This window comes from Salmo salar, chromosome ssa04 (genome assembly GCF_905237065.1).
Source record: "Salmo salar chromosome ssa04, Ssal_v3.1, whole genome shotgun sequence".
Classification (NCBI taxonomy): Eukaryota; Metazoa; Chordata; class Actinopteri; order Salmoniformes; family Salmonidae; genus Salmo; species Salmo salar.
Genome location: NC_059445.1, coordinates 12,347,092 through 12,373,044, shown reverse-complemented (window position 1 = coordinate 12,373,044; position 25,953 = coordinate 12,347,092). Strand labels below are relative to the sequence as shown.

Here is a 25,953-nt window from a genome sequence, read left to right as displayed (position 1 = left end):
CAGCAAACATCGTCATTTAATAATTGTGACTTTTGGAGCACCTCATCACTTCCCGCCCCGCTCTCTCTCCCTCTCTTTTTCCCTTCTGTTGTTTACTTTAACAGGTTCCCTCGCTCCGTCAGAAAATGAAGAGAGGCCTACTCAGCACCACTGTAAGAGCTTGGGGAAATTGGCTCCTCCAATGATTGTTTTAACACCCCTAATTTTGAGAGAGGCCTCCAGGACTGGATACAGACTGTCTTGTACCCCTACTTGGACAATTTGTCCCATTTAGTTATTGAACTGGGTTAACAGACAGACAGAGCAGTGGGAGAGAGAGGTCTAGGTGGTGTGGTGAGGAGAGCAGTGGAGTGGTGGAGTTATTATGGTGTTTAGCAACCCTGAGGGGAAGGCAGGGCAGGAAGGAAGGCCGTAGAATAGCATCTCTCTTTCGATCTTTATCTTTGAAATATTATTAGTTAGAATGTTGCATTTGATGAGCAAATCATTATAATCGACAGTGAAGTACCTTTAGTGGCCCTGTATTGGCTCAGTTGGTAGAGCATGGCACTTTCAACGCCAGGGTTGTGGGTTCGATTCCCACGGGGGACCAGGACAAATAAGGTATGAAAATGTATGCTGCTCTGGATAAGTCGCTCTGGATAAGAGCATCTGCTAAATGACTCAAATGTAAATGTTTTACAGTCTTCAGTTTTTAGGGAAAAAAAGTCCAACTCACTCATAAGTTTTTTTTTTTGTATTACTCTACACAACTATCAAATCAATGAACCTAACAAAATACATCTATAAAAATCTAGATTTCTGAAGTGTAAATAGTGTAATATCCCATCATAAAACAATAGAGGCCATGTGACAGAAGGGGTACACAGTGCCCCCCTCTGGGCCGAGCGCACAGGTACCATCTGGGACAGGTCAGAGGTCAAGGTTGGAACCATTTCCTGTCCAGTCATGACCTCCTGCGATGTGCAAATGACCCAGGGGAGGATGTCGTCACCCAGCACCATTCATGGTCTGGTGGAATAGAGAGGCTGCTGACGGGCTGACGGGAGATCTTAACTGTCATGTTCAGTCATGTTGGAGTGAGTGAACAATTTCATTCATTAATTCAATTAATTAATAAATGAATGAATTAAGACATCCATGAATGAACAAATGAATATAGCTCAGCTTTGCTCTATTTGTAACGTTTGTGGACATTCTGTAAGTCAGTCTAGTGTAGAAAGACAGCTGACAGCTGTCCAACTGCCTTTCGCTAAGACTCAACGTTTCAGAATAGACTGAGAGTGTGGTCACTTGGGTGTGGGATGCTATGGCAGGGGAGTAACCTCATGCACAGACTCTTATTGATCTCTGCAAGCCTGAGTGGATGCAGCCCATCTATGAAATGAACTGTACCCTGTCATATAGTGCTGCTCAGGAAGTCTGTCCCCACCGGGAGAGAGGGGAAGAGAACCACTACAACACACCAGTGGACTATCACAACACAGATCTAAGTGAATAACTACACACTAGCTCAACACACAGATGAATACTGACACCTCTCTCTCTCTCTCTGTCTCTCTGTCTCTCTGTCTCTGTCTCTCTCTCTCTCTCTCTGTCTCTTTCTCTCTGTCTCTCTCTCTCTGCTCTCTCTCTCTCTCTCTCTGTCTCTCTCTCTGTCTCTGTCTCGCTCTCTGTCTCTGTCTCTCTCTCTCTCTCTCTCTCTCTCTCTCTTTCTGTCCCTCACTCTCTGTCTTTCTCTCTCTCTCTTTCCGTCTCTCTCTCTCTGTCTATCTCTGTCTCTCTCTCTTTCTGTCTCTCTCTCTCTCTCTGTCTTTCTCTCGCTCTCTCTTTCTCTGTCTGTCTCTCTGTCTCTGTCTCTCTCATGTATAGATGCGCGCGCGCACACACACACTACCCCTCAGCCCCCCCCACCGCGTCCACATCACGCACACCCTCCCTCCCCCTAGTCACTGCAGTGCCACCTCTCCCTCCCTCTCTCTCTCTTCACTTTTATTCTAATGAGTTGCAACACTAATAAGGAGCCTGATGATCTTCCATTGATTTGACTATCACTTGCTTGTCTGGTAATTGATCTGTAGCTGAGCCTCTGGTTAATTATATGGGCTTGGACATGGCCCCCGGGTCCCATGGGAATCTCAAGTCCTGCAGAATAATACTTTTAATAAAGGACTCTATTACTGACGTGTGATACTCTTCTGCCTCTGCGTTTACCCTTCTTTCTCTTTTCTCTCTCCTTCCTTATTTCTCTCCCTCTTTTTTCTGTTTTTTTCTCTTTCGCTCTCTCTCTCTCCCTCCCTCTGTCTCTCTATAGCTGTCTCTCTCCTTTTCTCTCTCTTTTCTCTCTCTCTCTTCTCTCTCCTCCTTTTCTCTCTCTCTCCCCCTCTCTTCCTCTCTTTTCTCTTTCCCTCTCTTCTCTGGCTCTATTTCCTCCATGGCCACTGCCATTACAAGAGAGAAGGATGGAGAGTGGGCAGTAAAGAGAGAGAGAGAAAGACAGCGTGAGGGATATTGGCAGACTCCTCTCCATCCTCCCACAAATAACAGCCATTAACAGTCCAGATCAGGAGCTGAGCCACCAGGTTGACTTGAAACACTGAGTGCCACTCGAAAAACTAAGAGACCAGCACATTTACAGAGAGAGGGGGATGTGTGTGTGTGCGCCTGTGTGTGTGGTTATGTGTGTGTGTGTGTGTGTGTGTGTGTGTGTGTGTGTGTGTGTGTGTGTGTGTGTGTGTGTGTGTGTGTGTGTGTGTGTGTGTGTGTGTGTGTGTGTGTGTGTGTGTGTGTGTGTGTGTGTGTGTGTATATGAGTGTGTGTGTGTGAATGAGAGAGAGAAAGACCGAGTGAGAGATGTGTATGGAGAGTAGAAAGGAGCGTCGGCCATTGAATTGTCACTTAATGTAATTAGCGTGATGCTCCTGCCATGTGTGCGTTACCTTTTCACAGTGTGGTTAAAAGCAGAGCATGACACACTAATGGAAAGGGAACACCTACTCCCTTTACCACGCCGCTCAGACTGCCTGTGGCTTTTGTAGAGGCCACCACGCGTTTATGCTTAAAGACTAAACGCAGACAGAGAGGGAGAGTGGAAGAAAGAGAGGGGGGAGCAAGAGAGAGGGAACGGGAGGGGGAAGGAGAGAGAGAGGGATGGAAAGAAAGAGGGAAAGAGAAAAGTGAGAACATGAGGGAGAGCGAGAAAGAGAAAGATACAATAATCCAAATAAAGGTGAAAGACAAAAAGAGGTATTTTAAGTTCCTGTAACAATTTTGTCTCCCTCTTCCCCCTCCTCGTCGTCTGCTCCAAAATTCTCCATTGTACCAATTGGAGGTAAATGCTACAGTGCTAATCTCCTGTAAAGGTTAGCCCAGTGCCGTCATTAGCACTGCACAGAGGCTTTTAACCGACAGACAGGCAGCCGCCGTCTCCTACAATTTGCCACAAAATCCGAAGTGGCTTTATACATCAGAAGCCATTTAATTTAACGGAGGAGAGGAGTTAATTCTCTTTCTCTTCCTCTCTCTTTATCCCTCGCTTCTCAAAGATCACAGTGACATCTCCCTCGCCACCGCGGTCCGGGGATCACAGTATGTCCTTTTTTTCTCTGATGATGGAGGGAATGATAAAAGGAGGTAGAGAGGAAGATAGGAGCGGTAATAGAGGGGGGAAATGTCACTGCATTGTTCTAGTGATTTAGAAGTAGAGAGCATTCTCTTTATTTTTTTCTGTTTTCTCTCTCTCTGTCTCTTTATAGAGCTCTCTCTCTCTCTCTCTGTCTCTTTATAGAGCTCTCTCTCTCTCTCTCTGTCTCTCCGTCTGTCTCTATAGTGCTCTCTCTCCTCTCTCTCTCTAAATCTCTGTCGCTCTCTCTCTCTATAGCGCTCTCTCTCTTTCAGTCTCTCTCTCTCTCTATAGCGCTCTCTCTCTTTCAGTCTCTTTCTCTCTCTCCCCCTCTCTCTCTCTCTCTCTCTCTCTCTGTCTCTCTATAGTTCTCTCTCTCTTTCAGTCTCTCTTTCTCTCGCTCTCTCTCTCTCTTTCAGTCTCTCTCTCCTCTCTCTCTCTGTCTCTCTATAGTTCTCTCTCTTCCAGTCTCTCTTTCTCTCGCTCTCTCTCTCTTTCAGTCTCTCTCTCCTCTCTCTCTCTGTCTCTCTATAGCTCTCTCTCTCTTCCAGTCTCTCTCTCTCCTCTCTCTCTCTCTCTCTCTCCCTCTCTCTCTCTCTCTATCTCTCTCTCTCTCCTGCTCTCTTTGTATTCCCATACCTTTGTGGGGCTGTGCTGCTGTGGGGACCAATTTGGCTCAAATGGAGCCTCTTCCTCATTTTTTTCCTTAATTAAAATCTGAAAGCATCCACACGGGGTTTCCCTGTGTGTGTGTGTGTGTGTGTGTGTGTGTGTGTGTGTGTGTGTGTGTGTGTGTGTGTGTGTGTGTGTGTGTGTGTGTGTGTGTGTGTGTGTGTGTGTGTGTGTGGCTGCCTCCTTAGTTCCATTAGTCTTATAGAGATTGGGATAAAACAGACAAAGGCTCCAGTGATGCCGTGTCGTCTGCGCATTTTTGTGTTCTCATATCACCAAATAACTCTTGATCACAATTTATGTATTTTTTTATCAGAAAGAATACTGTGAGTGTTATGTATGAAAAAATTGATAAAGCAGACTATTTGGCTTATGTATAACTAACAAAAAAAACAGCTTTTACCCAAAAATATTAAGAGCTAAATATGTTGTATTAGACAGCATAAGGAGTGTGCAAGTGCGTGTGTGTGCATGCGTGTGTGTGTTGCGGTGAGCGGTGGAGGTCCCAAAGGAGGACTGGATGCTCTGAGATGCGCTGGCCGCTCGAAGCGCAAACGGCTTCTCCAGCGAAGCTCGCTCCCCAGCTCCCCTCAGTAGCGAGGGGAGGAGTGTGTGTGTGTGTGTGTGTGGGAGCGTAAGCGCGATGTCATTGAGCGTCTCCAAAAGGAGCGGCGCAGTTGACTCAGTTGAGCCTGCGCTGGTCCTCACACACTCGCTCCTCTCACATGCAAACACACACACGCTCACACACTCTCAGGCATCCAGACACACAGCTGCTGCTGTGGAGCGCGGAGGAGTTACAGAGAGACGGAGGGAGAAGGGACAGGCAGCACTAGTAAAGAGAGAGAGGGAGAGAGAAGAAGAAAGAGGAAGAGAGAAGCAGGCAGGGAGGGGTGGATTGCTGCTGTCACACTTTCACACCTAATGTCTACGTTGGGATAGAGAGATTTGATGGTAAGAGAAGTTAATGTATTATTTTGATGGTTAGGTTGAATGTTTTTATACAGAGATGCATGGAACTATTTTTTTATCATGTTTGCAATATTTTGCAAATGATTAGTTTTTTTGGTTCTTGTTGATTTTGGAAGCTGGGTGCATTTCATTGATTTCATTCTGCATTCTATTTGAGTGTAATTGTGTTGTCATTTGTTATTTCTGGTTATTTCTGCATGGGCATATTTTTACTTTAGATTAGATTATAGTAAGAAGGTTTTTTGTTGCCAAGAGTGACATTTATTTTATTCAATTTTTTACAAAATCTGTTTTATTTTTTACAGTTAACCTACTTTGTGTGTGTATGTATATAAGTGAGTTTGAGTGTGTGTGTTCCCGGCTTGAGAATGAGCGGGTAAGAGTTTCCAGGTTATGCATGGGTGACTTTGTTTTGCAAGTGATTTCTGGTTGAATGTGCAGTATTTATATGTGTAACTGTGTGTGTGTGTGTGTGTGTGTGTGTGTGTGTGTGTGTGTGTGTGTGTGTGTGTGTGTGTGTGTGTGTGTGTGTGTGTGTGTGTGTGTGTGTGTGTGTGTGTGCTCGTTCTGAGGACAGCCCATACAAATGACTGACAGATGGTTAAAGGCAAGAGGGCCGCTGACAAAAAAAAGAGAGACCCCTCCTTCCACATCATCTCCTCTATCCCTCCTTTCTTCTCTCCCTCCTCCCTCACTTTCACCCCCACCCTCGTCTCCACCTCTCCTCCTCCCTCCTTACCTTCAGCATTCTGCTCATCCTGCCCTCTCTTCCTCTCCCACTAGAAGACCCTGAGGAAATGCACCGCTCTCTCCTCCAGAATTAACTCTGCACACACTCCTCAGCGACCGGCCGCCAGGAGAAACCCTCTCACACTCCCTCTCCTCTAGAAGCTCCCTCTGTTCAAAAAGAAGAGGGGGAAAAAAACGACAGCCCAACCCCCAAAATCCCAAACCCACCTTCACTGACTTTTTTTTATCCCAATCTCTCCTCCCGTCCTCCCTCCTCTCTCCCCCCTCCCTCTTTCTCTAGTCCGAGGAGGCAGGGTTGGATGTGAGAGGCAGCAGCGAGGAGAGAAGCAGCCAGGCGCCCAGAGACCCGGAAAGCGAGAGGGCACCAGAGTCCACCCTGAGCGGCACCGCCAACACCCCGACTACCACCTCTACCAGCAGCATCACCTCCAACCAGCTCCACAACAACAGCGCTAGCCCCACAGCCGTCTCCAGCAGTAGCAGTAGCGGTGGCTCCAGTGGTGCCGTAGGTGTTAGCACAGTTAGCCGCAGCGCTAAGGGAGCAGAGGGGAGGTCCTCCATGCAGTTCAGCACCAGACCTCCCAGTGCTGAGCCTGGCTTCATGGGGACATGGCAGCAACAGAGCACTGACCAGAGCAACCTCCTCTTCAGAATGTCCCAGCAGGTGAGTCCCCTCCCCTTCATTCAACCATCTGTTTTTCTGTCTCTTAGTTTTCATGGTGATCCGTCTATTTCTTAGTTTTGATGTGTCCTGTCTGTGTGTTTATTTGAGGTATAAATACCTCCCGGCCTTTTTTTGACACTTGGTGTGTGTTTAGGTGTTGTGGTAGGTGCTGCTGGTGGTGTGTGTGTGTGTGTGTGTGTGTGTGTGTGTGTGTGTGTGTGTGTGTGTGTGTGTGTGTGTGTGTGTGTGTGTGTGGGTGGGAGAGAGGGAGAGGGGGTGTGTGAGTGTGTGTGGGATACTGTTTTGTTTTTGAAAGAGTTAATATTATGTGTGTTGACATGATTATTCACTCATTTTTGCATTTTTCAGTCTTCATTTTTTTGTTTTATTTGCCTTGCCATTTTTTGGGGGGCTATTTGGTCAACTAGTAATCCTGTGCAGTTTGGGTCTGGTGTGTGAGAGAGTGTGTGTGCTTGTGAGTGTATATACACCTGACATTGTGTACTGCACTCTTTTCCTGAAATAATGATCAAATGTTGTAATTGAATTGCATATTAGTTCCTATAAAAGACAGCATACATTTTAATGTTTACAGAAAGAGAAGAAACATAAGAAGCCATGCGTTATTTCACCTGATTGTCCGTTGCCTCGTTTGGTTACGGTTGCGCTCACCCCACTCCTCCTAATTTGTCTGTGCAATATAGTTCAAAAGCAGCAATTGTAGTGTTTGTGTAACCCCGCGCTGATAAAGACTGTGGAAGAGTCGCCCTCTGGGTCGGGCTAATTGACTACATGTGGTCCGCTCAGGAAGCCTCGAACACGGGCTAGAGACAGGCAGCCGTGCGTGAATAGCCAGAGCCTGGAAGAGCGATAACGGATACCTTTAACTGAGGGAAGTTTACATTTCCTCCGACAACTAGCGTCCGTTATCGTTCCTGTTCACAGTCGTGTGTTTTATGACTTTGGCTTTTTTGAGAAGAATAAAATATCTCGGCGTTCTAGTTTTTAAAGGGAGTGTGGCTGTGGGGGCGTTAGGTGGTTTCCTTGGTGATGTACAGTGCGTTGAGGTAAAGGAGTAGAAAGAGAGAGGGGGAGTTGTAAAGGAGGGTCGTTAGTTGGTAATTAATCATAGTGGAACCTGTGTGTGTGTCTCCGTACCATACACACGCTGTTACGCATGCGAAGGCCGCGGCAGGCAGACCTTGTGCAATCGCCAGTCTCTGCTGTTTCGAGTTTGAAAATAAACGTATTAGTGGTTATTTTATGAATCACAGTCTTTTCTACTACTTTTATCACGGATGTTGTGCATATGAATATTTTTTTTTTTAATTGAGCAATTACTTAAAGCAATTCAAAAGAAATACGCTTTGTTTTGAGTGATTTAAACAATGTTGCCAATATCTCCATGACTGTGTTCTCTCACCGAAATGTGTGAAATTGTTTGCTCTTATTCAGTGAAATTATTCACACATGATTCCCTTTATTTTACCTTTCTCTAAATGTGTGGAGAATTGTCAGTGGCTGCACTTTTTTCCCCCATGCACATCTGCACACCATATTGGACACGCATGATGCATCCTCACTTTCAACATATGTTTTGAGCTGTGTGTATTATTAATATAAACTACTGCAAAGCTATTGACATGTCGTTGGAATAACGGAACCATATCGCACGAGGATGGTCCTGGCTCGCGCTCATTCGACCTCACGCGGCATCTGCGTGCAGGTGGATGGGCCCCGCGCTCAGACACCGAGGAGCATCCAGCATCTGCTGGGACTCACGTTTCGCAATCCCCCTTTTTACAAATGCGCGCCGCTGTGTCAATATAATCAGCTGTGGGACTCGTTGTTATTTCTCCTCCCTCGCACCACTTAGAAGGCATCTTTCCATGTTTAGTAGGCATGACAAAAATTCTCCAAAGAAGCCTCACCTTGACAGACTGCCTTATTGGAATCTAACCGATAATGACTTTGTGTTTGCCGAGCCGCGCGCGCCTTGGGGTATTGGGAGAAATGAGTGTTATGGGGGCTCGTGTTTCAAATCCTCCTCCCTTTAAAGATCAGCTAAGTGACATGAGTCATGGGTGCATTTTATCGGTGTTAGGGCAAATTATTTCAATGCAATCGATTGAGACGCAAAGCAGGAGCAGTATGTGTTGATGTGAGTGAGGGCATGTTGTTTACGGGTGTTGGTTGTGGTTTTGCAGCGAAGAATCCCCTCTCAAGCCATTTGATATCCTCTGAATTTATGCATTCACTGCAATGTCGCCTACCTATACAAGTCATTAGGGAACATGCAATAATTACGTGTTCCTGTATGATTACATTTTCTTTTTTCAATTCTTATTTTCAATTCTAGAATAGCACGCATATGTTCAAACACAATTTACAGCAGGTGTGCAATTATATTGCCAAGGAATGTCACCTAAAAATAAACCAAAACATTTATCTAAATTACCATAGAATGAATTGTAAAAACAATAATTTAACCTAGTTGGATATGTTGTTTTTTTGATATATTTAATTTATAAGATTTGCAACCTCAACGTCACACTATGTCAAAACCTGCTTCTCATATTAGAAGTGTATTTGTACGACGAGTAATGTGCTAATTCGATGCAATCAAATCAAAATAGGAAGTGCATGTCAATTAAATGCATACATTCCCTTTTGCATGAGTACAAATAGAGACAAGCCAACAGAGAGAGACATGGTTTTCATTTTGTTTAGATATCATATGTCTTTTTCAATCATGCTACCTTTTAAACATAAGTATAAGAAACGAAATCGAAAATGCAGAAACCATGAATGGCAAAAAAAAAAAAAGATTGGGAAAGGCCTGGCATGTTTCGCATCGTTTCTCTAGACTTTTAGTAAGAATAATTTCATTTTTGGATTCTCAGTTTTTTCCTTGGCTGCCATCCTTTCATGGTCGAATACATTCTATGCAAATCCAACCGTTATAATGCTTGTAATTGAAGTAAATTATTAAGAATTACAACGAAGATTACGCGTATACCCTAATAAAATGGAATATAGGCCTACCCCCTCTCTATTGCCTATCGCTTGGCTTTTGGTTTTTATTTTTGTCTATTGATGATAAGAGGATTTATAAACATAACCTTATATTAAATTATCTGCAAAAGCAGATACACGAGTTAAATCAATTAAATAGACTCAACAAATTGGGAAATGATTGCACCTGCTTTCTTTATATTTAGGAATGTGCGGATCATTTTATGTATAATCTGCAGGGAAATTATTATCATATTTCGTTATGTAAACTCCCCATAAATTATGTTAAATTATATTTTTAAGCCTTCCAAAGCACTACGGTGTAATAATATTTTGACGTCGTAATTGAGTACTTTGTTTTGGGTACATGCATGGATATTAATATCGACCTTTGCAAGTTAAACAGTCCGCAGTTAAGTGATATCACTGCGCCTCTAATTGGTCCATCACTAGTAGGCTAATTCCCCCTCAATAAACCAACATTAAGCCATGTCATTTTATTTCCCCTTGAGCTTCAAAAGCTGAGGGGTGTGGAACAACTCAAGGATTACTTAGGGCTCGTAAAATGTTGCCGCGGTGCACCTCTTCTGTGAGGGTCTAATGCCAGTCAGACGAAGGAAGATCCCGAGAAAATGTTGAAGAAATAGGGCCGGTAGCACTTACAGCGTCAGGGTATGTTTTCAATCTAAATCTCTGCTCTTAATTAGCTCGTCCTTCTAAATTCTTCCCTTCTCTTCTGCAAGGCGGGTGCTGTAACACGGCTTCCTCTGAAGTGCGACAGGTCGACTATGGGCCGAGACCTTACGGACGAGGTACAGTCGCTTCTATAGCTTGACATGTTTCTCCTATCTTCTCAGTATAGTTACAGCATCTGAGATGCAGGCATGCAGCGGTATTTGATCCCAATACAAGCAATAGGTGGATTAACACATCAGAAATGTTAGTGGAAAATATAAACTAAAGTAATTATATAGGTTATTATTATACCTAATATATGTTAATAATGGGCCAAGCATGAACACAATGGTATTATAATAATAATAATAATAATAATACTAATACTGTATTATTGTATTTTTTTTATTAAACCAGTTCAGCAATTTTCTAAATTTGCCATTATACTTTATTACTGTTATTATTGTTGAGTGTTATTACATGTTTGAAATGCCAGGTGCATGGCCTATAGCAGAGGATTCTAGCAGAACTCATGGCCTATAGCAGAGGATTCTAGCAGAGGATTCTAGCAGAACTCATGGCCTATAGCAGAGGATTCTAGCAGAACTCATGGCCTATAGCAGAGGATTCTAGCAGAACTCATGGTCTATAGCACAGGATTCTAGCAGAACTCATGGCCTATAGCAGAGGATTCTAGCAGAACTCATGGTCTATAGCAGAGGATTCTAGCAGAACTCATGGCCTATAGCAGAGGATTCTAGCAGAACTCATGGTCTATAGCAGAGGATTCTAGCAGAACTCATGGTCTATAGCAGAGGATTCTAGCAGAACTCATGGCCTATAGCAGAGGATTCTAGCAGAACTCATGGTCTATAGCAGAGGATTCTAGCAGAACTCATGGTCTATAGCAGAGGATTCTAGCAGAACTCATGGCCTATAGCAGAGGATTCTAGCAGAACTCATGGTCTATAGCAGAGGATTCTAGCAGAACTCATGGCCTATAGCAGAGGATTCTAGCAGAACTCATGGCCTATAGCAGAGGATTCTAGCAGAACTCATGGCCTATAGCAGAGGATTCTAGCAGAGGATTCTAGCAGAACTCATGGCCTATAGCAGAGGATTCTAGCAGAACTCATGGCCTATAGCAGAGGATTCTAGCAGAACTCATGGTCTATAGCACAGGATTCTAGCAGAACTCATGGCCTATAGCAGAGGATTCTAGCAGAACTCATGGTCTATAGCAGAGGATTCTAGCAGAACTCATGGCCTATAGCAGAGGATTCTAGCAGAACTCATGGTCTATAGCAGAGGATTCTAGCAGAACTCATGGTCTATAGCAGAGGATTCTAGCAGAACTCATGGCCTATAGCAGAGGATTCTAGCAGAACTCATGGTCTATAGCAGAGGATTCTAGCAGAACTCATGGTCTATAGCAGAGGATTCTAGCAGAACTCATGGCCTATAGCAGAGGATTCTAGCAGAACTCATGGTCTATAGCAGAGGATTCTAGCAGAACTCATGGTCTATAGCAGAGGATTCTAGCAGAACTCATGGCCTATAGCAGAGGATTCTAGCAGAACTCATGGCCTATAGCAGAGGATTCTAGCAGAACTCATGGCCTATAGCAGAGGATTCTAGCAGAACTCATGGCTTATAGCAGAGGATTCTAGCAGAACTCATGGTCTATAGCAGAGGATTCTAGCAGAACTCATGGTCTATAGCAGAGGATTCTAGCAGAACTCTGTAATAGTTCTATTGTATTTATTTCCCCTAACCACTTTGTGAATAATTCGCAGTTCTAAGAGTTTAAACATCTTTAAATTCATGCGTTATCATTTTCTCTGAACTAGGATTACTGTAGGCTTATATAAATATATGTTTCATGTTGGTGAGATTTAAACATTGTAGTGGATTTACTCTGCATGTCCTGCACTCAAGCAAAATTAACTACACATATTTCAATTAAGAAAATATACACGATGCAAAAGCAAATCAGACAATGCAATAATATCACATGCATTTCAAACATGAGTTGTAAGAAGGGTGTATGTTCAGAAGATGTGTGCAGAGAGGACTGTGTGTAGAGTACGGTGGTTGAGACTGCAGTCAGGAGATATAGCAGGGCAGGCATCATCTGTCTGTCTGTCTGTCTGTCTGTCTGTCTGTCTGTCTGTCTGTCTGTCTGTCTGTCTGTCTGTCTGTCTGTCTGTCTGTCTGTCTGTCTGTCTGTCTGTCTGTCTGTCTGTCTGTCTGTCTGTCTGTCTGTCTGTCTGTCTGTCTGTCTGGTTCATGTCAATACATTGACGCCTTAGATGGACTGCTTTACAGTGAGGTCATTACCTAACTATCGATTACATCTGCTCTATTCTCTTCAACCAATACCTCTCCATTTCTATACCACACAATCTCTCCTTGCTGTCATTTCAGTTATACACATATCTACCTGTATAATCTGTATATCTATCATTTTCAAGTGGTTCTATATTTTCTAATGTAAGATAAATATTTATATTTATTTATTTCACCTTTATTTAACCAGGTAGGCAAGTTGAGAACAAGTTCTCATTTACAATTGCGACCTGGCAATATAACATATGTACATGTGCAACCATTTTGTTATTTCATGTAGTTTTACCCCATCAACTGAAATCTGCATTTGTGGAGTGTAGGCTATGACACCTGCCCTGCTATAGGCTGTATGTATCTGAATGTAAACCCTGCTATAGGCTGTATGAATCTGAATGTAAACCCTGCTAAAGGCTGTATGAATCTGAATGTAAACCCTGCTATAGGCTGTATGAATCTGAATGTAAACCCTGCTATAGGCTGTATGTATCTGAATGTAAACCCTGCTATAGGCTGTATGTATCTGAATGTAAACCCTGCTAAAGGCTGTATGAATCTGAATGTAAACCCTGCTATAGGCTGTATGTATCAGAATGTAAACCCTGCTTCAGGCTGTATGTATCTGAATGTAAACCCTGCTATAGGCTGTATGTATCTGAATGTAAACCCTGCTATAGGCTGTATGTATCTGAATGTAAACCCTGCTATAGGCTGTATGTATCTGAATGTAAACCCTGCTATAGGCTGTATGTATCTGAATGTAAACCCTGCTAAAGGCTGTATGTATCTGAATGTAAACCCTGCTATAGGCTGTATGTATCAGAATGTAAACCCTGCTATAGTCATATTTCTCCCTAAAGGCATGGCAGACATCATATTAGATGAATAGCAGAACATCTCCTAGTTAGTTTTGTCTGAGTCAATAATGGACTTAATGTCATCGTCTTCAGTGTAGATCAGAGGGGCCTTAATTCACCTATTAACATACTGCTACACTTACGGCTGCTTCACGCTCGGTGTGTGTGTGTGTGTGTGTGTGTGTGTGTGTGTGTGTGTAAGTATTTCTGAGGGAGGGGTGTTTTTCCCCCCATTCAGTTCATCGCTGTGCTGTTGCATGCAAGAATATGTTAGTGTGTTTTTGCGTTTTTTTTATAAACGAGAGCGAGAGAGAAAGTGGGCTAATTTTCTAGGAGAGAGTGTCGTGCTGTGTTTTCCCCTCAGAGGATATATTGCCTGTGTGCTGGCTGTGTTTAACGGGCTGTTTTCCTTCCTCTGCCGAGGCCTGTTGCATGTGTGTGTTTCTGCCTGCGTGTCTGATACTAGAATATTTTCTGTGTCTTTTATTCCTGAGGGTTGTGTGACTACACCGTACTCTGCATCTCTGATGGGCTGCATGACCACAGATACCATCATGTGTATGAGGTGTTTTCCCTTCTTATCTTTTGCATATGTTCAGGTACCTGTAGTACCAGTGAGTATGTGAGGGAAAGAGTGCCGTTTTTCTCTCTCTGTTCAGGGCTGGCTCTGTCTCTGGCACCATGTGTGTGCGGGTGCGAGCTGATGTGTGTGCGGGTCTTGGCTGGCCTTGGCTGGAGGAGACGAGAGGTGAAAGAGGATATGTGGAGGAAACGCCATGCCACTTCTCTCTTTCTATGGCTCCCTCTCTCTCGCGCTCTCTCTCTTTCTCTCTTTGTTTCTCTCTATCTCTCTCTCTGTGTCTCTCTCTCTCTCTCTCTCTCTCTCTCTCTCTCTCTCTCTCTCTCTCTCTCTCTCTCTCTCTCTCTCTCTCTCTCTCTCTCTCTCAGCACTAATACCAGCCCCTAAGCCCTGGGGTCCACCCTCTCTCCCTCCCCCTTAGTACACTAGATTAGTAAGGTAGTCCTGTCACCGGGGAAGTGGCCATAGAGGAAGGGGACACTGCGTCATTGGCCCAAAGGAGGGGGACCGCTTTGGGTGTAACACAGGAAGTCCCAGTTACAGGGTCACTGTTTTCAAAGGGACAGAGGAAATGGCCCAGTCCAAGGCAATGCCTACCCAGTCACAATGAGTGAGTGAGTGTATCGTAGCTGAGTGGTGGAAGTGGTGCTGAGTGGCTGGGTGTTACTGTGTGGTCGGTCCTTATCAGGTTTGGATGGACTGTAGCTCTGTAGTGTTTTCATTGGCACCGTCCTCTTTGGGCTGGAGACCGGAGAGAGGGATCTTACCTAGAGCTAATGAAGCCTGGAGGCTACTTTCTTTCTGACCTCTTCCTCGTTTCTCCTCTGTTCCCGAGCCCTGGTCCTTCTGGGCAGAGTGAGGAGAAACGGGGTTACGGAAGGACCAGGGCTCGGGAACAGAGGAGAAACGAGGAAGAGGTCAGAAAGAAAGTAGCCTCCAGGCTTCATTAGCTCTAGGTAAGATCCCTCTCTACAGTCTCCAGCCCAGAGAGGACGGTGCCAATGAAAACACTACAGACACTACAGGCGGGGTCCCTGCTGGCCTTCTCTTTCGGCTGTCACCCCCTAGAGGGGTTCAACCACTGTTAATTACACTGTGGGATCTGGATAATTAGGGTCTGGGATGATGGGGGGGGCTAGTAGACTCTGCTCTAAGGTAGCGGTCTCTCTCTCTCTCTCTCTCTCTCTCTCTCTCTCTCTCTCTCTCTCTCTCTCTCGCTTTCTTTTTCTCTCTCTCTCCATTGGTGTTGTTAGATTGGCTTGTTGGGAGTGTCAGTGAGAGTGTGTATAGTGTAAAAGTGGAGAAGGTGTAGGGGTGTGTTTAACCACGTCAGTTACCGCGCCTCGGTTTTTCCTCCAGTATGGTCCTGTTATTTCTGGACGAGAGCAGAGACGTGGTAGACTCTGAGGTGAGAGGAGGAGAGAAGACCAAAGATGTGTGTGTGTGTGTGTGTGTGTGTGTGTGTGTGTGTGTGTGTGTGTGTGTAAGGTGGATGTGGACCACTTGTACGTCTACCGTGTGTGTGTCTGCGCGCGCAAGTTTGTGGTTTAGATGGCATGTAGAGTTTAGGAGAGTTTAGGAGAGGGAAGACGCACAAGGTGCCATTCATTCTACGACCACCACGTATTTATCTAAGCGTCAGGCATGAAGATATGACGTCCAAACCTATTTTTGCTTTGAACTTTTTTCTACTCGCAGGTTAAAAATAATTCACGCTGTGGACATTTAATTTAGGGCCCCCTTTTTTCTTTTAATCAGAATATGAATTAATTTGGTTATTTAATTTGCTGCGGTTATGCCATTTAATAAACATTTGTCAGTGTAGTTTGTAGTAGTTTCTGTTTCAACTGTATATTTTAATATTCATGATTTAAATTCCCTCAATCTCTCTTATTTTTGCGAGGAAGACATGGAATATTAAAATGCCCTGGAGATCCTTCAATGTTCTCATTGTGTTGCAGACTAACACACACAGTGTGTTTCAATCTCTAAGATATTCTGTTTTGTCACATCGTCAATTTCTAGTGAATTATCTTCCTACTATCGAGAGACATTCTTCATATTTTAAAACGTCGATCTCTTGTTTGATGAAAATGCATGAATCAAACTCAGATATTTTTACTGCATTACCAGGTTAGAACCGTAGAGATGAATCATTCGTATAGTAATTTGTATTTACAATGATCTGATGAAAATTACAAAGCCTAACTAACTAAGTCTTCCCTGAGTTCGAGGGGTTATGGGATGGACATTAAAAACATCACCCAGAGTTTTCCAGCCAAGTCGCAGCATGTGATCTCATTTGGATTTGATACTCAGCCTTGCATGAGACGCAGAGCTTTGACATGAAGCATGCCTCAGACTGAAACAATGTGTGCGTCATCTGTCTGCGGCGCTGTAACACTGGAACACTGGTGTTGTGTACATTCGTTCACCCCGTCGTCTCCTGTCTCCCGCTGCAGCTACTGATCAATATGGGACGTGAGGATCACTCACGGGGTCAGGATCACTCACGGGGTCAGGATCACTCACGGGGTCAGGATCACTCACGGGGTCAGGGTGATCTGTCCCCTTTCGGTCCCAAGGAGATGCATGATATCTCTGGTGTTTGGATGAAGGGATAGATGGATGGATGGATGACTGGAGTGGGTTGGAGAGAGACAGAGTGTCTTCTAATAGTGTTTTCTTTGTGAACGTACTGTGTTGGGGTCGTTGCTACGACAGCAGTGTATGCGTACGGAGTCTGTGTGTGAGTGTGTGTGTGTTCAGGAACGGCAGCAATGCAGGGCCATCTGCTTGTGTCTTATCAGGGAGATGAGTGGTGAACGGTAGCTGAGTCCTCCACCAGCCTTTTCCCATGGACCCCCTCCTACCTCCTACAGGCCCTGAGAGTGTGTGTGCCTGTGTGAGTGTGCGTGCGTGCGTGTGTGTGTGTGTACCGCACCCAGACCTCTCACACACTCCTCACACCCCACTGTGTTACACACTCTGAAACAGAGCTGTCCGTCTGCCTGTTAAAACTATTATAAATACCAAATACAGGATATTCAGAAACTGGCTAGCAGCTTGTTTGTTTTCACCTTATGTTGTACACAAACTCTAGTGTCCAGTTCAACATTAAATTGTGTCTTTCCTGGTTTTGGGAAAAAAAACGTTCGAATGTTTTGCTTATTATGATCTCCGGAGAGAATTTAAATCGACAATAGAATGATCAAGCTGGATTCTATTCTGTTATATTCCTGAAGGTGCTAGTGGATTTCTGAGTTGTTTATTGGCCATTGTGTGTTTGTCTATCAAATGGTTTATTTAGTCTTGGTGTGTGGTAAACAACGATAATGTTAGCTGCCAGTGTGTTGCTAGCTAATCCCTGTGTATTGATGTGTGTGTGGCCTATGGCCCTGTCAGTGCTGGGCTTACAGCAACAACTACCACACAGCAGGAAACCATATGGTAACAAGGTTATTCAACTCGTTTTACAGTCTTATAGCAATGTAATAACATGATTAAGACATGCTCATTACACACAACGCTGAGGCGACGGGCATCGTCTAATAACATGGAAATAACGATTATTCAGTCTTTTATCTGAAATTTGACGTTGCATGTTCCTTCTGGAAAAATACAATTCTTCTCTTCTATATCCGCTATGTAATGATGATGGTGAATATTGTAGATGTGCATAGTGTAGAAGATACTGTAGTTACAGAGGCCATATGTAGTCCCTATGATCTGTAAAGAATTTGGCCGGAGACATCTAACTGGCAGGTGTTTTATTGAGTCTAGAGCTCTGAACCATAGAAATGCAGTATATTAGAAATAGAAATATATTAACTAGATAAAGGACAGTTGGATTTTATGCCGAGCTACAGTTTGATACAGTATGTTTGAGTTGCGCTGATGCGATTCAGATCGTACTAAAAGGCTTTTTTGACAAATCTCTATTTCGGCATATTTTTCAAGCATGGCCCATAATCACCCCAATCTTGGATGGCGCTGCCTATTCAAATACACGAAAAGGTGGGGGTATTTCTCTCCTTTCTCTCTCTCTCCCTTTTCTCCTTTTCAGAGTGAGGGTCTTTATTTTTCTTTGGCCTGCCTTAGTTTCCTGCGGCGGGGGGAAGTCGTCGGTCGGTGCGGAGCGAAGGGGAACGAGGGGAAGTGGCTGTTTGAATAGTGTTGCTCAGGATGTCACCACCCCACAGCCTGCCTAATGAGGGGACATTAGCACCGTGGCCCCCGACACACACACACACACACACACACACACATATATATATATATACACACACACACACACACACACACACACACACACACACACACACACACACACACACACACACACACACAGAGTCGTGCACACACACACACACACACACACACACACACACACACACACACACACACACACACACACACACACACACACACACACACACACACACACACACACACACACACACACACACACACACACACACACACACACACACACACACACACAGCTCAGGTGCTGACAAGGCCGGAATGAAGCAGCTGTCGCCAGGCCTGCGGATCTGAGGGGGTCCAAGGGGCAGAGGGAGCAGAAGATGTTCAAGACCTGGGAGGTAACCGATGTAGCCACTGTGACCTGGGCAGTGCCACCGACACACAGCGCCACCATGTCCACCATGTCCACCATGTCCATGTTGAGTGCAACATGGACACACAAAAAATACACGCACTCATACGTGCATAATATTACTTTCCTTCCACGAAAGTTTATTCAGAGATATTTGGCACTTACATCTGTAGACATGACTTGTGTATTTGGTCTGGTATTGTCCCTGAACGAGGAGGAATGTGACACACCGTTGACCCACACTAAGAGACATGAACTTGTGCATACATACTTTCACCGGGGGCCCATCCTGTTATTCCTCCTGACTTGTTTTTTTTTGTTTGCGTTGGAACTGTGCCAGTGCCACAGGCAGGTTGACGGCCTACTATTTTTACCAGCAGCCAGGTCTAAGGACCCTTTCTCTATACCAACAGCCAATTTGTCCTTTCAACGCAGACAACAAAGGAAAAAACACTCACGTTTACCTCTCAAGGAACACAACCCTTTCATTTTTCAGTTAGCGCGACGGCTAATTCGGTCCCTGTTATTTCACATAATGCCGAGGAAGAATTTCTACTATTATTATTGCCGGTGGCCCGTTATTATCTCTGGCTATTTAAGGTAGTAGATAATGATGGTAATTTGACTTTTTCTGCGGTGCTCGGAGGTCGACTGACTTTTCCCCCCTGATAATGCGACACTCACTGTGTGTGTGTGTGTGTGTGTGTGTGTGTGTGTGTGTGTGTGTGTGTGTGTGTGTGTGTGTGTGTGTGTGTGTGTGTGTGTGAGCTCCTGTTAATGTGTCATAGCACTTGGGATGTGCTAGAACGTTGTTGCTCTAATCAAAACCAAACCTCTACGGCTCCCTGTTTGGACCAAACATGTCATTACCAAAGTATTGTATAGAGAGAAAAACGACAGGGCAATTTGTTCTTTTGAATAATGATTGTGCTCTGTGTCTACTTTGACAAGACATACTGTAGCCTAGGTGATGTGGGGCAGACTACAGCTGAGGTCTGGACGACCAGACAACTTCCTCTCCTTTCTTTCCCGTCTTTCTTCATAAGCCTTCCCCCTCTCTTCTTCTTCCTTGTTTGTTCCCCTCCTCTATCTTTCTGTGTGTGTCTATCCATCTCTCCCCCTCTGCTGCTGTAGCCTGCTGTGTGACGGTTGGAGACGTGGGGAGGATTGTGGGGAGGATTGTGGGGAGGATTGTAGGGAGGATTGTGGGGAGGATTGTGGGGAGGATTGTAGGGAGGATTGTGGGGAGGATTGTGGGGAGGATTGTAGGGAGGATTGTAGGGAGGATTGTAGGGAGGATTGTAGGGAGGATTGTGGGGAGGATTGTGGGGAGGATTGTGGGGAGGATTGTAGGGAGGATCTGGAGAGAGGAGAGGAGTGGTACTGGGGAGGTTGGGCTCATGGCCAACAGCATTTTAGACTTAAAGCATCACTCTCTTACACACGCACGCACACGCACGCACACGCACGCACACACACACATGCACACACACGCATGCACACACACGCATGCACATACACACACACAGACACACACAGACGCATGCACACACACACACACGCTTGCACACACACACACGCACGTACACGTACACACACACACACACACAGAATGCCTTAATTTGTGTTAATACTTCAGGTAAAACATCACCTCGCCCATCAGCAGTCATAGTTCTCACATAACGGTGTAAACATTTTTATGCACAAAGAAATCAGGAAGTCCCACCTTGAAAGGGGATTAAACAGGCTAACTAGCGTCTTCCATCAGGGAAGTGTTGGGGCAACATGTGCTTGTTTACCCTCTCTCCCTGTTCCTATAGATGTTTGTGTTGTTAGATTAATAGCATTTAATGGCCACTGTTAAACACAGCTGTTTCACCATCTTAGAACGTGTGTTTTTAAGGCCAGCTGCAACACTGGGTGGTGTGTGTGTGTGTGTGTGTGTGTGTGTGTGTGTGTGTGTGTGTGTGTGTGTGTGTGTGTGTGTGTGTGTGTGTGTGTGTGTGTGTGTGTGTGTGTGTGTGTGTGTGTGTGCGCACGTTGCAGACAGTATGTGGGCTGGTGTGGGAGAGGCTGTTCGTGCTGTCACTGAGTGGAACCATACCTACGCACGCACGCACGCACGCACGCACGCACACACACACACACACACACACACACACACACACACACACACACACACACACACACACACACACACACACAGGGAGGGTACGTTTGACATTTTCCTAGCTAAGGAGAAAGGTGCATGAGAGACCTGCACCGACACTGAATTCCACTTTAAAGCTGCTCCTTTATGGAACCTTTTCCTACAGCATCATCAGTTATGGAGCACCATTACACTCTGCCTTTCTCAATCCATAATGCCAATCAAGTCACAAATGATCTTGTTTGCTCCGTGTGATGGACTTCAAATGAACTAGCTGGCGTATCCCGGGCAACTAGGCAGAGGTGAGAGGTCGCGGCTCTGAGTGTGTGACCTCTTGGCCCCTCGTAACCCCCCCCCCACCCCACCCTCCCAACCCCCCGGCTGTTTCACACCACTCAGCTAAAGAGGCTGTTTTCCTTCTTACACAAAGGGACAAAGTGAAAAGTCCGGTAACAAGCAAAAATGGAGCTGTGTGTGAGCTGGAGTGATGTTGTGTGTGTGTGTGTGTGTGTGTGTGTGTGTGTGTGTGTGTGTGTGTGTGTGTGTGTGTGTGTGTGTGTGTGTGTGTGTGTGTGTGTGTGTGTGTGTGTGTGTGTGTGTGTGTGTGTGTGTGTGTGTGCCCGCATCAAGCACTCTGGAGCCGTGTGTGTGTGTGTTTCCTGTGTGTGTGTCCTTAGTTTGTAATGGATACTCACACTCACATTTTCTCTGTTGATGTTTTCATTTAAATGGCGTGGCCCACCGTTCCTATTGTCGGGAAACACACAGTGGTAAGTGCTTTGTTGGAACCCTGTCCGTATACATGATGTGTGGAACTCCAAAAAACATTGAATATTTTATGACACATAATCCATTAGACATGTTTCCCCTCTGAACATTATAAATATAAAGCTTTTTGTTTATCATGAAGATGCCTTCACACTGCAGCTTGTTGATCTTGCTTTGTACAGGGAGGAGCTTTGACACCAATACATTTATCAATAAGATTTATGGCCGTTTTCCCATCTATCCGCTAACCTCGTAAATTTACAGCTTTAAACTCGTGTCACCCCGGGTCGTAGGTTACATCCGGCGAGTCTTTGCGCCTCATCGATCCTCCGCCCCACCGCCATAGCCCCCAAATATGACACGATCAGAAAATAATCCCATAACGTGGTAGCGATTTGAGAGATTTCGAGTCGTCGGTGGCACCGGTAATTACAGCACGCGTGAAATGACACTACACTTCCTGTATGATTCAGAGAAAGGAGGGGATATAACCCTATCAGATGCTGAGATCAATTGATAATAGGTTTGAAGTCACAGAGGTGATTAGAAATGGTCGGCCATGTTGTTAAATGCTGTCAGATCTGTTAAGAGAAGACTAACACCTCTCAGCTTGCAAGGGAGTAATAGCATCAGCCGTAACTCCATCCGCCGGGAAGTGTGTGTGTGTGTGTGTGTGTGTGTGTGTGTGTGTGTGTGTGTGTGTGTGTGTGTGTGTGTGTGTGTGTGTGTCGTGTAATGCAGTGTGAGCACGCATCAAGGAAAGAGCCCCGAGGTAGCTCCTGGCATTTTATTGCAGCCACCAGACGCCTGTCACTGGTGGAAGAAAAAGAACGGGGGATGGAGATGGGAGGAGAGGGGAGGAGGAGGGTGGGGGCCACCACTGCTTCAAATCCTGTCACGTAGCGCTAATTCATACGCCCTCATTAGAGCAAGGGAAGGGACCAGAGGGCCGGGTGTATACACACACACACACACACACACACACACACACACACACACACACACACACACACACACACACACACACACACACACACACACACAGACACACAGGCATGCCCACAGCAGACGACACTCCCGCTCCAGCACGGCAGCGGTACAGCAGGGCCAGTTTGGGGAATAGAAAATTGCTTTCTCAGGAAGGCCCCGGCCAATTAAAGGCCTGCCCGTATTGAATGTCAAGTGTTAATTTAGGCTCCACTCCTCCTCTCCATCCCTCCCTCCCTCCCCCCAACCCCCTTCAGTTTCCCATCAGTGAGGGCACTGAGGGGGAGGAGGGGAGGGGAAGGGTTTCTGAGATGAGCAAATACATGTCAAGTCAAAGTTGATTGCCTGAAGGCCCCGGCGTATTATGTGTCACAGACAAGTGGCAAATGTGCCCCCCTCCCATTCCCCTCTCACCCCTGGGGACCAGGAGAGAGGGATGGAGAGGGGGACGGAAGGAGGGAGGGAGGGAGGAGGGGAAGGATTAACTGTACTGCAGTGATAAGAATGGGAGGTTTACATTAGGGAGGAGAGGGGAGGAAGTAGAGGACAGAGAGAGAAGAGAGGACAGGAGAGAGGAGAGAGGAGAGAGAGGACAGAATAAAGGAGACTGAGGACAGAAGAGAGGACAGAAGAGAGGAGAGAGAGAGGACAGAAGAGAGGAGAGAGAGGACAGAATAAAGGAGACTGAGGACAGAAGAGAGGACAGAAGAGAGGAGAGAGAGAGGACAGAAGAGAGGAGAGAGAGGACAGAAGAGAGGAGAGAGAGGACAGAAGAGAGGAGAGAGAGGACAGAAGAGAGGACAGAATAGAGGAGAGAGAGAGGACAGAAGAGAGGAGAGAGAGGACAGAAGCTTGTTGGTGTTGCTATATGGGACAGTTGGTTGGTACATTCTCATAGGACAGGTTGAATTTAGTCCTCTTCCTCTGCGTGTTCTGAAGGAGCTTGTATTGAGAACAATTCATTCAGTCAGAAACTAAAACAATTATTGACACTTGAAAATATTACAAATATTAAGTTTGCCATTGATAAAGAAAATGTGCCAGTAAGCTAAAGATTTATTGTTGACAAATCTGACTTGAAATTGTTTTATTAATCATCATTTTCAACATGTACAGTACCAGTCAAAAGTGTGGACACACCTACTCATTCCAGGGTTTTTCTTTACTATTTTCTACATTGTATGAAATAAAATATATGGAATCATGTAGTAACCAAAAAAGTGTTAAACAAATCAAAATATATTTTATATTTGAGATTCTTCAAAGTAGCCACCCTTTGCCTTGGTGACGGCTTTGCACCCTCTTGGCACAGCATATTGTATGACATTCCATTAGGTACAGTTGTGTGTTCAGCCAGGCCTCATAGAGATGAGCTGACATGGAAGGAGAGTTGTTTGTGAGGCCAGGCCTCATAGAGATGAGCTGACATGGAAGGAGAGTTGTTTGTGAGGCCAGTCCTTATAGACATGAGCTGACATGGAAGGAGAGTTGTTTGTGAGGCCAGTCCTTATAGACATGAGCTGACATGGAAGGAGAGTTGTTTGTGAGGCCAGGCCTCATAGACATGAGCTGACATGGAAGGAGAGTTGTTTGTGAGGCCAGGCCTTATAGACATGAGCTGACATGGAAGGAGAGTTGTTTGTGAGGCCAGACCTCATAGACATGAGCTGACATGGAAGGAGAGTTGTTTGTGAGGCCTTATAGACATGAGCTGACATGGAAGGAGAGTTGTGTGTTCAGCCAGGCCTCATAGACATGAGCTGACATGGAAGGAGAGTTGTGTGTTCAGCCAGGCCTCATAGACATGAGCTGACATGGAAGGAGAGATGTGTGTTCAGCCAGGCCTTATAGACATGAGCTGACATGGAAGGAGAGATGTGTGTTCAGCCAGGCCTTATAGACATGAGCTGACATGGAAGGAGAGTTGTTTGTGAGGCCAGTCCACTGATGGTAAATGTCCACCTCCTTACCTACCTGATCTAATAGACAGACACTTAGTCTTAATGGCTACATTATCTGTCTTAGGGGCTGCAGGCTGCACTCTTTAAATTTGCAACTGGCACTGTATGTCTCTCTATCTCCCCCTCCTCTCCCGCTCTCACGCTCTCACGCTCGCACTCACTCACTCACTCACTCACTCACTCACTCACTCACTCACTCACTCACTCACTCACTCACTCACTCACTCACTCACTCACTCACTCACTCACTCACTCACTCACTCACTCACTCACTCACTCACTCACTCACTCACTCACTCACTCACTCACTCACTCACTCACTCACTCACACTCTCTCACTCACACTCTTTCACTCTCTCACTTTCTCATTAAGCTGGCCTATAGACAGGAGTCGTGTGTGTGTGTGTGTGTGTGTGTGTGTGTGTGTGTGTGTGTGTGTGTGTGTGTGTGTGTGTGTGTGTGTGTGTGTGTGTGTGTGATGGCGGCAATGTTGTGAAATTGAATGAAGAGTGAGTATGGATCATTCTCCCGTGTGTTTTCAGTGCCTGCTGCTACTGACAGAGAGACACACACACACACGTGTTGACTCAAACATGCACATGTGTATAGATCTGCAGAAAGACACACACAGATGCCACTGATACAAGGGTTCAGGTACTTTGTCAGAACATATTTAGACAGAACAACTGAAATACTTCCTGGTAATTCATTGGCCATTGTAAGACAACAGAGGGGGGTAACAATGATTGAGTTTTGACCCCCCCCCCCCACACACACACACACACTACTCAAACCCTACACACACACACACACACACACACACACACACACACACACACACACACACACACACACACACACACACACACACACACACCTCTCTCAAAGCTCCGTTCTCCTGTCTGACATGCGGAGGCGTGAGGCCCTCAGCTCTGCCCCTCAGACCCTCCAGAGGCTCACTGGGAACAATAGAAGCATGACAGACAGGCTTTCACAGCCCGCTGGCAAACAGGCACAAGGCTTTACCATGGGCCGGCATTCTGGTCCGTGCCTCTCAATGGCCCCCAGGCAGGGCTTTTGTCCCCTCTACAAAGGTCACCACACACAACACTCACACATGAACAAATGAGCCACACAATAGAGGACGGTGGTGGAGTGAAAAGACATTACCACTAACCCTGCTAGGCGGTGGACTGAGGACCTTTTGGGGGATGTTGTGGTGGTGACAGTAAAGAGATAACTTGGTGTTAGTGGTGGGATTCAGTGGCCCTATGCTACAGTATGTACTGTTATTACAGCCTTTGACAAACTGAA

General features: G+C 45.4%; 1 protein-coding gene and 1 non-coding gene across 10 annotated transcripts in view; both read left to right on the top strand.

The window, feature by feature from the left end:
- Positions 1-25,953, top strand: part of LOC106595585 (zinc finger protein basonuclin-2) — a 232,447-nt gene that overhangs the window by 89,335 nt on the left and 117,159 nt on the right. For 3 of the 9 annotated variants that reach the window (XR_006769556.1, XR_006769555.1, XM_045716494.1), the window contains exons 1-3: positions 4,924-5,248; positions 6,297-6,680; positions 10,439-10,507. Coding sequence is in view for 7 of the 9 variants with exons in the window: in XM_045716494.1 (XP_045572450.1) it covers positions 5,246-5,248; positions 6,297-6,680; positions 10,439-10,507 (456 nt within the window). In the remaining 2 variants the exon portion in view is untranslated. Of the gene's footprint in view, positions 1-4,905; positions 5,249-6,296; positions 6,681-10,438; positions 10,508-25,953 lie in introns of those variants that run through there. The other 6 variants (XM_045716495.1, XM_045716496.1, XM_045716497.1 and 3 more) reach the window with 5 other exon arrangements.
- trnae-uuc (transfer RNA glutamic acid (anticodon UUC)) lies at positions 516-592 on the top strand. The gene has a single exon. It is a non-coding gene; the product is annotated as a tRNA-Glu (tRNA).